This window comes from Chiloscyllium plagiosum, unplaced genomic scaffold (assembly GCF_037043375.1).
Source record: "Chiloscyllium plagiosum isolate Xiang-an unplaced genomic scaffold, Cpla_swu_hap1 HiC_scaffold_40, whole genome shotgun sequence".
In the NCBI taxonomy this organism is placed as follows: domain Eukaryota; kingdom Metazoa; phylum Chordata; class Chondrichthyes; order Orectolobiformes; family Hemiscylliidae; genus Chiloscyllium; species Chiloscyllium plagiosum.
In genome coordinates this window covers 22,055,678-22,070,914 of record NW_028270178.1, presented here as the reverse complement: position 1 = coordinate 22,070,914, position 15,237 = coordinate 22,055,678, and the positions used below count along the sequence as shown (strand labels likewise).

General features: G+C 51.4%; 1 protein-coding gene across 1 annotated transcript in view; it reads left to right on the top strand.

Annotated features, from left to right (window-relative positions):
- The window catches only part of LOC148138403 (TBC1 domain family member 10A-like), a 46,836-nt gene that overhangs the window by 13,792 nt on the left and 17,807 nt on the right, over positions 1-15,237 (top strand). The window contains exons 3-5 of the mRNA XM_087981706.1: positions 5,826-5,933; positions 7,639-7,745; positions 8,403-8,517. Coding sequence (XP_087837832.1) covers positions 5,826-5,933; positions 7,639-7,745; positions 8,403-8,517 — 330 coding nt within the window. The remainder of the gene's footprint in view (positions 1-5,825; positions 5,934-7,638; positions 7,746-8,402; positions 8,518-15,237) is intronic.

Below are 15,237 nucleotides of genomic sequence, written 5' to 3'. Positions count from 1 at the left end.
ACTGTGCACTGTTCCGGTTTCTATATCCCTCAGTTAGACACACACTGTGTGCACAGTTCCGATCTCTAGATCCCTCAGTTAGACCCACACTGGGAGCACTGTGCACTGTTCCGGTTTCTATATCCCTCAGTTAGACCCACACTGTGTGCACAGTTCCGATCTCTAGATCCCTCAGTCAGACCCACACTGGGAGCACTGTGCACAGTTCCGTTCTGTATCCCTCAGTTAGACCCACACTGGGAGCACTGTGCACAGTTCCAGTCTCTATATCCCTCAGTTAGACCCACACTGGGAGCACTGTGCACAGTTCCAGTCTCTATATCCCGCGGTTAGACCCACACTGGGAGCACTGTGCACAGGTCCAGCCTCTATATCCCTCAGTTCGACCCACACTGGGAGCACTGTGCAAAGTTCCCGTCTCTATATCCCTCAGTTAGACCCAAACTGGGAGCACTGTGCACAGTTCCGGTCTCTATATCCCTCAGTTAGACCCACACTGGGAGCACTGTGCACAGTTCCGGTCTCTATATCCCTCAGTTAGACCCACACTGGGAGCACGGTGCAGAGTTCCAGTCTCTATATCCCTCAGTTAGACCCACTCTGGGAGCACTGTGCACAGTTCCGGTGTCTGTATCCCTCAGTTAGACCCACACTGGGAGCACTGTGCACAGTTCCGGTCTCTATATCCCTCAGTTAGACCCACACTGGGAGCACTGTGCACAGTTCCGGTCTCTATATCCCTCAGTTAGACCCACACTGGGAGCACTGTGCACAGTTCCGGTCTCTATATCCCTCAGTTAGACCCACACTGGGAGCACTGTGCACAGTTCCTGTCTCTATATCCGTCAGTTAGACCCACACTGGGAGCACTGTGCACAGTTCCTGTCTCTATATCCCTCAGTTAGACCTACACTGGGAGCACTGTGCACAGTTCCTGTCTCTATATCCGTCAGTTAGACCCACACTGGGAGCACTGTGCACAGTTCTGGTCTCTATATCCCTCAGTTAGACCCACACTGGGAGCACTGTGCATAGTTCCGGTCTCTATATCCCTCAGTTAGACCCACACTGGGAGCACTGTGCACAGTTCTGGTCTCTATATCCCTCAGTTAGACCCACACTGGGAGCACTGTGCACAGTTCCGATCTTTAGATCCCTCAGTTAGACCCACACTGGGGGCACGGTGCACAGTTCCGGTCTCTATATCCCTCAGTTAGACCCACACTTGGAGCACTGTGCACAGTTCCGGTCTCTATATCCCTCAGTTAGACCCACACTGGGAGCACTGTGCACATTTCCGGTCTCTATATCCCTCAGTTAGACCCACACTGGGAGCACTGTGCACAGTTCCGGTCTCTATATCCCTCAGTTAGACCCACACTGGGAGCACTGTGCACAGTTCCTGTCTCTATCTCCCTCAGTTAGACCCACACTGAGAGCACAGTGCACAGTTCCGGTCTCTATATCCCTTAGTTAGACCCACACTGGGAGCACTGTGCACAGTTCCGGTCTCTATATCCCTCAGTTAGACCCACACTGGGAGCACTGCGCACAGTTCCGGTCTCTATATCCCTCAGTTAGACCCACACTGGGAGCACTGTGCACAGTTCCAGTCTCTATATCCCTCAGTTAGATCCACACTGGGAGCACTGTGTACAGTTCCGGTCTCTATATCCCACAGTTAGACCCACACAGGGAGCACTGTGCACAGTTCCAGTCTCTATATCCCTCAGTTAGACCCACACTGGGAGTACTGTGCACAGTTCCGGTCTCTATATCCCTCAGTTAGACCCACACTGGGAGCACTGTGCACAATTCCGGTCTCTGTATCCCTCAGTTAGACCCACACTGGGAGCACTGTGCACCGTTCCGGTCTCTATATCCCTCAGTTAGACCCACACTGGGAGCACTGTGCACATTTCCGGTCTCTATATCCCTCAGTTAGACCCACACTGGGAGCACTGTGCACAGTTCCGGTCTCTATATCCCTCAGTTAGACCCACACTGGGAGCACTGTGCACAGTTCCGGTCTCTATATCCCTCAGTCAGACCCACACTCGGAGCACTGTGCACAGTTCCGGTCTCTATATCCCTCAGTTAGACCCACTCTGGGAGCACTGTGCACAGTTCCAGTCTCTATATCCCTCGGTTATACCCACACTGGGAGCACTGTGCACAGTTCCGGTCTCTATATCCCTCAGTCAGACCCACACTGGGGGCACGGTGCAGAGTTCCAGTCTCTATATCCCTCAGTTAGACCCACACTGGGAGCACTGTGCACAGTTCCGGTCTCTATATCCCTCAGTTAGACCCACACTGGGAGCAATGTGCACAGTTCCGGTCTCTATATCCCTCAGTTAGACCCACACTGGGAGCACTGTGCACAGTTCCAGTGTCTATATCCCTCAGTTAGAGCCACACTGGGAGCACTGTGCACAGTTCCAGTCTCTATATCCCTCAGTTAGACCCACACTGGGAGCACTGTGCCCAGTTCCGGTCTCTATATCCCTCAGTTAGACCCACACTGGGAGCACTGTGCACAGTTCCCGTCTCTGTATCCCTCAGTTAGACCCACACTGGGAGCACTGTGAACAGTTCCGGTCTCCATATCCCTCAGTCAGACCCACACTGGGAGCACTGTGCACAGTTCCGGTCTCTATATCCCTCAGTCAGACACACACTGGGAGCACTGTGCACAGTTCCGGTCTCTATATCCCTCAGTCAGACCCACACTGGGAGCACTGTGCACAGTTCCCGTCTCTATATCCCTCAGTCAGACCCACACTGGGAGCACTGTGCACAGTTCCGGTCTCTATATCCCTTAGTTAGACCCACACTGGGAGCACTGTGCACAGTTCCCGTCTCTATATCCCTCAGTCAGACACACACTGGGAGCACTGTGCTCATTTCCGGTCTCTATATCCCTCAGTCAGACCCACACTGGGAGCACTGTGCACAATTCCGGTCTCTATATCCCTCAGTTAGACCCACACTGGGAGCACTGTGCACAGTTCCGGTCTCTATATGCCTCAGTCAGACCCACACTGGGAGCACTGTGCACAGTTCCAGTCTCTATATCCCTCAGTCAGACCCACACTGGGAGCACTGTGCACAGTTCCCGTCTCTATATCCCTCAGTCAGACACACACTGGGAGCACTGTGCTCATTTCCGGTCTCTATATCCCTCAGTCAGACCCACACTGGGAGCACTGTGCACCGTTCCGGTCTCTATATCCCTCAGTTAGACCCACACTGGGAGCACTGTGCACAGTTCCGGTCTCTATATCCCTCAGTTAGACCCACACTGGGAGCACTGTGCACAGTTCCAGTCTCTATATCCCTCAGTCAGACCCACACTGGGAGCACTGTGCACAGTTCCGGTCTCTATATCCCTCAGTTAGACCCACGCTGGGAGCACTTTGCACAGTTCCGGTCTCTATATCCCACAGTTAGACCCACACTGGGAGCACTGTGCACAGTTCCAGTCTCTGTATCCCTCAGTCAGACCGACTCTGGGAGCACTGTGCACAGTTCCGGTCTCTAATGTCCCTCAGTTAGATCCACACTGGGAGCACTGTGTCCAGTTCCGGTCTCTGTATCCCACAGTTAGACCCACACAGGGAGCACTGTGCACAGTTCCGGTCTCTATATCCCTCAGTTAGACCCACACTGGGAGCACTGTGCACAGTTCCTGTCTCTATATCCCTCAGTTAGACCCACACTGGGAGCACTGCGCACAGTTCCGGTCTCTATATCCCTCAGTTAGACCCACACTGGGAGCACTGTGCACAGTTCCAGTCTCTATATCCCTCAGTTCGATCCACACTGGGAGCACTGTGTACAGTTCCGGTCTCTATATCCCACAGTTAGACCCACACAGGGAGCACTGTGCACAGTTCCGGTCTCTATATCCCTCAGTTAGACCCACACTGGGAGCACTGTGCACAGTTCCGGTCTCTATATCCCTCAGTTGGACCCACACTGGGAGCACTGTGCACAGTTCCGGTCTCTATATCCCTCAGTTAGACCCACACTGGGAGCACTGTGCACAGTTCCGGTCTCTATATCCCTCAGTTAGACCCACACTGGGAGCACTGTGCACAGTTCCTGTCTCTATATCCCTCAGTTGGACCCACACTGGGAGCACTGTGCACAGTTCCGGTCTCTATATCCCTCAGTTAGACCCACACTGGGAGCACTGTGCACAGTTCCGGTCTCTATATCCCTCAGTCAGACACACACTGGGAGCACTGTGCACAGTTCCGGTCTCTATATCCCTCAGTCAGACCCACACTGGGAGCACTGTGCACAGTTCCCGTCTCTATATCCCTCAGTCAGACCCACACTGGGAGCACTGTGCACAGTTCCGGTCTCTATATCCCTTAGTTAGACCCACACTGGGAGCACTGTGCACAGTTCCCGTCTCTATATCCCTCAGTCAGACACACACTGGGAGCACTGTGCTCATTTCCGGTCTCTATATCCCTCAGTCAGACCCACACTGGGAGCACTGTGCACAATTCCGGTCTCTATATCCCTCAGTTAGACCCACACTGGGAGCACTGTGCACAGTTCCGGTCTCTATATGCCTCAGTCAGACCCACACTGGGAGCACTGTGCACAGTTCCAGTCTCTATATCCCTCAGTCAGACCCACACTGGGAGCACTGTGCACAGTTCCCGTCTCTATATCCCTCAGTCAGACACACACTGGGAGCACTGTGCTCATTTCCGGTCTCTATATCCCTCAGTCAGACCCACACTGGGAGCACTGTGCACCGTTCCGGTCTCTATATCCCTCAGTTAGACCCACACTGGGAGCACTGTGCACAGTTCCGGTCTCTATATCCCTCAGTTAGACCCACACTGGGAGCACTGTGCACAGTTCCAGTCTCTATATCCCTCAGTCAGACCCACACTGGGAGCACTGTGCACAGTTCCGGTCTCTATATCCCTCAGTTAGACCCACGCTGGGAGCACTTTGCACAGTTCCGGTCTCTATATCCCACAGTTAGACCCACACTGGGAGCACTGTGCACAGTTCCAGTCTCTGTATCCCTCAGTCAGACCGACTCTGGGAGCACTGTGCACAGTTCCGGTCTCTAATGTCCCTCAGTTAGATCCACACTGGGAGCACTGTGTCCAGTTCCGGTCTCTGTATCCCACAGTTAGACCCACACAGGGAGCACTGTGCACAGTTCCGGTCTCTATATCCCTCAGTTAGACCCACACTGGGAGCACTGTGCACAGTTCCTGTCTCTATATCCCTCAGTTAGACCCACACTGGGAGCACTGCGCACAGTTCCGGTCTCTATATCCCTCAGTTAGACCCACACTGGGAGCACTGTGCACAGTTCCAGTCTCTATATCCCTCAGTTCGATCCACACTGGGAGCACTGTGTACAGTTCCGGTCTCTATATCCCACAGTTAGACCCACACAGGGAGCACTGTGCACAGTTCCGGTCTCTATATCCCTCAGTTAGACCCACACTGGGAGCACTGTGCACAGTTCCGGTCTCTATATCCCTCAGTTGGACCCACACTGGGAGCACTGTGCACAGTTCCGGTCTCTATATCCCTCAGTTAGACCCACACTGGGAGCACTGTGCACAGTTCCGGTCTCTATATCCCTCAGTTAGACCCACACTGGGAGCACTGTGCACAGTTCCTGTCTCTATATCCCTCAGTTAGACCCACACTGGGAGCACTGTGCACAGTTCCGGTCTCTATATCCCTCAGTTAGACCCACACTGGGAGCACTGTGCACAGTTCCGGTCTCTATGTCCCTCAGATGGACTGTCTAACCTCTGACCTTTGATCCCCAGGTGAGGTTACGCTGTCAAAAGGGGATCCCAGCTTCAGTCAGAGCAGTGGGTTGGCCAACACTGTGTGAGGCTAACGTCCGAAAACAGGAGAACAGAGGGCTCTATCAGGTAGGTCAGTCATCCCAGCTCCCTTTACACTGTCCCTCATCACACACTCCCAGGACGGATACAGCACGCGGTTAGATACAGAGTAAAGCTTCCTCTACACTGTCCCCCCATCAAACACTCCCAGGGACAGTTCGGGGTTAGATACAGAGTAAAGCTCCCTCTACACTGTCCCCCCATCAAACACTCCCAGGGACATGGACAGTGCGGGGTTAGATACAGAGTAAACCTCTCTCTACACTGTCCCCCCATCAAACATTCCCAGAACAGGAACAGTTCGGGGTTAGATACAGAGTAAAGCTCCCTCTACACTGTCCCCCAATCAAACACTCCCAGGGACAGGGACAGCGCGGCGTGAGATACAGATTAAAGCTCCCTCTACACTGTCCCCCCATCAAACACTCCCAGGGACAGGGACAGCGCGGCGTTAGATACAGATTAAAGCTCCCTCTACACTGTCCCCCATCAAACACTCCCAGGGACAGGGACAGCACGGGGTTAGATACAGAGTAAAGCTCCCTCTACACTGTCCCCCATCAAACACTCTCAGGACAGGGACAGCACGGGGTTAGATACAGAGTAAAGCTCTCTCTACACTGTCCCCCCCATCAAACACTCCCAGGACAGGGACAGCACAGGGTTAGATACAGAGTAAAGCTCTCTCTACACTGTCCCCCATCAAACACTCCCCAGGGACAGGGACAGCACGGGGTTAGATACAGAGTAAAGCTCTCTCTACACTGTCCCCCATCAAACACTCCCCAGGGACACGGACAGCACGGGGTGAGATACAGAGTAAAGCTCCCTCTACACTGTCCCCCATCAAACACTCCCAGGGACAGGGACAGCACGGGGTTAGATACAGAGTAAAGCTCCCTCTACACTGTCGCCCCATCCCAGGGACAGGGACAGCACGGGGTTAGATACAGAGTAAAGCTCCCTCTACACTGTCCCCATGAACCATCCTCTCCCTCCCTCCCTATCCCGCCCGGAATCCTGTCTGTTTCCAGACCGTCCCCTCTGATCCTTCGAAACCGCAACAGGTCTCGGCCCAATCTCCTCAACCTCTCCCCATCAGAGAGCTCCCCCCCCCCATCATCCCCAGAATCAGCTGAGGGAGCTCCTCGGAACGGCCCCCCAATGCCCCTCGATTCCCTCCGGCCATCAGGGCAGAATTCCTGCTGGATTGAGACTGGGACCTTGGACAGTTTTCCCAAATCCTGCCCACGTTCCGAGTCGATTCCCTTTGAAATAAAGACCAGCCTTCCCTCTGCTTTCCTGACTCCCCGGTGAACTCAGACGCTGGGTGTGGTTTTTTTATTTGTGTCTCATGAATGGGGGGCTCTCCAGTCCCCCTGTCCGGTGACTGTCGGCCCTCTTTCTCCAGCGAAACAATATTCATCTCCTCTGTTCTTCCTGCATCCCCTCACATTTCCCCCACATCATAGTCCACCCGCCCAGATACTTGCCCGCACACTGAACCTGTTTGTAGCCAGCTGCGGGACCCGGACACCCTCCCCACTTGTCACCCCCGAATATTTCTGCGCCGTCTGCAAACCCGGTCATTGTATGTTCACCTCCCCTGGGTGCCCCGGGTGTTGTACTCCAGTTATCTGGGCTGCGGACTGTGCTGCAGGCGGCGTGTCAATGCAGTGGGTTGTTGTTGTAGTACCGTCTGACCAGGGCTTTGGGTGTGTGTCTCTTCCAGAGGTTAGTGCGTGCCCCGGCGGACAGGCAGTGGCTGGACGCCATCGAAAAGGACCTTCACCGACAGTTCCCCTTCCATGAGATGTTCCTCTCTCGCGAGGGCAATGGGTAAGCAGCTGTCAGTGGGATAGGGCTGGGGGAAGGGGCTGAATGGCCTCCTGCTGTCCCCCTGTGGGACAGGCTGGGGTAGGGGCTGAATGGCCTCCTGCTGTTCCCCCTGTGGGACAGGCTGGGGTAGGGGCTGAATGGCCTCCTGCTGTCCCCCCTGTGGGACAGGCTGGGGAAGGGGCTGAATGGCCTCCTGCTGTCCCCCCTGTGGGACAGGCTGGGGAAGGGGCTGAATGGCCTCCTGCTGTTCCCCCTGTGTGACAGGCTGGGGAAGGGGCTGAAAGGCCTCCTGCTGTCCCCCCTGTGGGACAGGCTGGGGAAGGGGGCTGAATGGCCTCCTGCTGTTCCCCCTGTGGGACAGGCTGGGGAAGGGGCTGAATGGCCCCCTGCTGTTCCCCCTGTGTGACAGGCTGGGGAAGGGGCTGAATGGCCTCCTGCTGTTCCCCCGAGGGACAGGCTGGGGAAGGGGCTGAATGGCCTCCTGCTGAGCCCCCTGTGGGACAGGCTGGGGTAGGGGCTGAATGGCCTCCTGCTGTTCCCCCTGTGTAACACGCTGGGGAAGGGGCTGAGTGGCCTCCTGCTGTTCCCCTGTGGGACAGGCTGGGGAAGGGGCTGAATGGCCTCCTGTACTGACTGAGTGCTGTGTGTTGTTCCCAGGCAGAGGGACCTGTGTAACATCCTGACGGCCTACACCGTGTACAGACCAGAGGAAGGTTACTGTCAGGCCCAGGGGCCCATCGCTGCACTGCTCCTAATGCACATGCCAGCAGAGGTCAGCTTTACACACACTCACACACACTCACACTCACACACACACACACTCACACTCACACACACACACACACACTCACACTCACACTCACACACACACACCTACCCACACACACCCACACACACACACACACACACACACACACACTCACACTCACACACACACACCTACCCACACACACCCACACACACACACAGACTCACACTCACACACACTCACACTCACACTCACACACACACTCACATTCACACACACACACACACTCACATTCACACTCACACACTCACACTCACATTCACACGCTCACACACACACACACTCACATTCACATACACTCACACACTCACATTCACACTCACACACTCACACACACACACTCACATTCACACTCTCACACACATTCACACACTCACACTCACACTCTCACACTCACATTCACACTCACACACTCACACTCACATTCTCACACTCACACACACACTCACATTCACACTCACACACACACACACATTCACACGCTCACACACACACTCACATTCACACTCACACACACACACACATTCACATGCTCACACACACACACTCACACTCACATTCACACTCACATTCACACACTCACATTCACACTCACACTCTCTCACACATATACACACACACTCACATTCACACTCACACACACACTCACATTCACACTCACACACTCACACTCACATTCTCACACTCACACACACACACTCACATTCACACACATTCACACACTCACACACACACACTCACATTCACATACACTCACACACACTCACATTCACACTCACACACACACACTCACATTCACACACACACACACTCACATTCACACTCACATTCACACGCTCACACACACACACACTCACATTCACACACACACTCACATTCACACTCACACACTCACACTCACATTCACACACACACACACTCACATTCACACTCACATTCACACGCTCACACACACACACACTCACATTCACATACACTCACACACTCACATTCACACTCACACACTCACACACACACTCACATTCACACTCACACACTCACATTCACACTCTCACACACTCACACACTCACACTCTCACACTCACACACGCACACTCACATTCACACTCACACTCACACTCACATTCTCACACTCACACACACACTCACATTCACACTCACACATACACACATTCACACGCACACACACACACTCACATTCACACACACACACACACACATTCACACGCTCACACACACACTCACACTCACACTCACACTCACATTCACACTCACATTCACACTCACACACTCACACTCACATTCTCACACTCACACACACACACTCACATTCACACTCACACACTCACACACACACACTCACATTCACATACACTCACACACTCACATTCACTCTCACACACTCACACACACACTCACATACTCACATTCACACTCTCACACAAACACACACACACTCACATTCACACTCACACAATCACACACATTCACACACTCACACTCTCACATTCACACTCACACACTCACATTCTCACACTCACACACACACTCACACACACTCACACTCACACTCTCACACACACACACTCACACAAACACATTCACACACACACACTCACACACACACACTCACACACTCACATTCACACTCACACACTCACACCCACACACACACTCACATACACACTCTCACACTCACACTCTCACATTCACACTCTCACACACTCACACTCTCACATTCACACTCACACACTCACATTCACACCCACACACACACACTCACATTCACACTCACACTCACACTCACACACTCACATTCACACTCACACACTCACACTCTCACATTCACACTCACATTCACACTTTAACACACTCACTCACACTCACATTCACATTCACACTCACACTCTCACACACACACTCACACACACACACACACTCACAGTCACACACACACACTCACATTCACACTCTCACACACACACACACTCACACACACACACTCACTCACTCACATTCACACTCACACTCTCACACTCACACACTCACACTCTCACACACACAAACTCACACACACACATTCACACTCACACACTCACACTCACACACTCACATTCACACTCTCACACTCACACAAACACACACACACTCACATTCACACACATTCACACACTCACACTCACACTCTCACACTCACACACACACACTCACATACACTCACACACTCACATTCACACTCACGCTCACATACACTCACACACTCACATTCACACTCACACACTCACACACACACTCATACACTCACATTCACACTCTCACACTCACACAAACACACACACACACACATTCACACTCTCACACACTCACACTCACACACTCACATTCACACTCACACACTCACATTCACACCCACACACACACACTCTCACATTCACACTCACACTCACACACTCACATTCACACTCACACACTCACACTCACATTCACACTCACATTCACACTTTAACACACTCACTCACACTCACATTCACACTCACACTCTCACACACACACTCACACACACAGTCACACACACACACTCACACACACACTCACATTCACACTCTCACACACACACTCACACACTCACATTCACACTCACACTCACACTCTCACACTCACACACACACACTCACACACACACACTCACACTCTCACACACACAAACTCACACACACACATTCACACTCACACACTCACACTCACACACACACTCACACACTCACATTCACACTCTCACACCCACACACACACTCACATTCACACTCACACACTCACACACATTCACACACTCACACACACACACTCACATTCACACTCACACACTCACACACACACACTCACATTCACATACACTCACACACTCACATTCACACTCACACACTCACACACACACTCACATACTCACATTCACACTCACACAAACACACACACACTCACATTCACACTCACACAATCACACACATTCACACACTCACACTCTCACATTCACACTCACACACTCACATTCTCACACTCACACACACACTCACACACACACACACTCACATTCACACTCTCACACACACACACACACTCACACAAACACATTCACACACACACTCACACTCACACACACACACTCACACACTCACATTCACACTCACACACTCACACCCACACACACACTCACATACACACTCTCACACTCACACTCTCACATTCACACTCTCACACACTCACACTCTCACATTCACACTCACACACTCACATTCACACCCACACACACACACTCACATTCACACTCACACTCACACACTCACATTCACATTCACACTCACACACTCACACTCTCACATTCACACTCACATTCACACTTTAACACACTCACTCACACTCACATTCACATTCACACTCACACTCTCACACACACTCACACACACACACACTCACAGTCACACACACACACTCACACACTCACATTCACACTCTCACACACACATACACTCACACACACACTCACTCACTCACATTCACACTCACACTCTCACACTCACACACTCACACTCTCACACACACAAACTCACACACACACATTCACACTCACACACTCACACTCACACACTCACATTCACACTCTCACACTCACACAAACACACACACACTCACACTCACATTCACACACATTCACACACTCACACTCACACTCTCACACTCACACACACACACTCACATACACTCACACACTCACATTCACACTCACGCTCACATACACTCACACACTCACATTCACACTCACACACTCACACACACACTCATACACTCACATTCACACTCTCACACTCACACAAACACACACACACTCACATTCACACTCTCACACACTCACACTCACACACTCACATTCACACTCACACACTCACATTCACACCCACACACACACACACTCACATTCACACTCACACTCACACACTCACATTCACACTCACACACTCACACTCACATTCACACTCACATTCACACTTTAACACACTCACTCACACTCACATTCACACTCACACTCTCACACACACACTCACACACACAGTCACACACACTCACACACACACACTCACACACTCACATTCACACTCTCACACTCACACACACACTCACACTCTCACACACACAAACTCACACACACACATTCACACTCACACACTCACACTCACACACACACTCACATTCACACTCACACACTCACACACATTCACACACTCACACTCTCACACTCACACACACACACTCACATACACTCACACACTCACATTCACACTCACACTCTCACACACTCACACACACACTCACACACACATTCACACTCTCACACTCACACAAACACACACACACACACTCACAGACACTCTCACACTCACATTCACACTCACACTCTCACACACTCACACTCACACACTCACATTCACACTCTCACACTCACACACACTCACACACACTCTCACACACACTCACTCTCACACACACATTCACACTCACACTCACACACACACTCACACACTCACATTCACACTCTCACACTCACACAAACACACACACACACTCACATTCACACTCACACTCTCACACACTCACACACTCACATTCACACTCTCACACTCACACAAACACACACACACACACTCACAGACACTCACACACTCACATTCACACTCACACTCTCACACACTCACACACACATTCACACTCTCACACTCACACACACTCACACACACACACTCACTCTCACACACACACACTCACACACTCACATTCACACTCTCACACTCACACAAACACACACACACTCACATTCACACTCTCACACACTCACACTCACACACTCACATTCACACTCACACACTCACATTCACACCCACACACACACACACTCACATTCACACTCACACTCACACACTCACATTCACACTCACACACTCACACTCACATTCACACTCACATTCACACTTTAACACACTCACTCACACTCACATTCACACTCACACTCTCACACACACACTCACACACACAGTCACACACACTCACATTCACACTCTCACACACACACACTCACACACACACACTCACACACTCACATTCACACTCTCACACTCACACACACACACTCACACTCTCACACACACAAACTCACACACACACATTCACACTCACACACTCACACTCACACACACACTCACATTCACACTCACACACTCACACACATTCACACACTCACACTCTCACACTCACACACACACACTCACATACACTCACACACTCACATTCACACTCACACTCTCACACACTCACACACACACTCACACACACATTCACACTCTCACATTCACACAAACACACACACACACACTCACAGACACTCTCACACTCACATTCACACTCACACTCTCACACACGCACACTCACACACTCACATTCACACTCTCACACTCACACACACTCACACACACTCTCACACACACTCTCACACACACATTCACACTCACACACTCACACTCACACACACACTCACACACTCACATTCACACACTCACACAAACACACACACACACTCACATTCACACTCACACTCTCACACACTCACACACTCACATTCACACTCTCACACTCACACAAACACACACACACACACTCACAGACACTCACACACTCACATTCACACTCACACTCTCACACACTCACACACTCACATTCACACTCTCACACTCACACACACTCACACACACACACTCACTCTCACACACACACACTCACACACTCACATTCACACTCTCACACACACACTCACACACACACTCACATTCACACACTCACACACTCACACACACACTCACACACACACATTCACACACACACTCACACACTCACACTCACACACACACACTCACACACTCACACCCACACACACACTCACATACACACTCTCACACTCACACTCTCACACACACACTCACATTCACACTCACACACTCACATTCACACTCTCACACACTCACACACACACACTCACATTCACACTCACACACTCACATTCACACTCTCACACTCACATTCACACTCACACACACTCACACTCACACACACACTCACATTCACACACACACACACTCACATTCACACTCACACTCACACACTCACATTCACACTCACACACTCACACTCACATTCACACTCACATTCACACTTTAACACACTCACTCACACTCACATTCACACTCACAATCTCACACACACACTCACACACACAGTCACACACACACACACTCACACACACACTCACATTCACACTCTCACACACACACACTCACACACACACACTCACACACTCACATTCACACTCACACTCTCACACTCACACACACACACTCACACTCTCACACACACAAACTCACACACACACATTCACACTCACACACTCACACTCACACACACACTCACACACTCACATTCACATTCTCACACCCACACACACACACTCACATTCACACTCACACACTCACACACATTCACACACTCACACACACACACTCACATACACTCACACACTCACATTCACACTCACACTCTCACACACTCACACACACACTCACACACTCACATTCACACTCTCACACT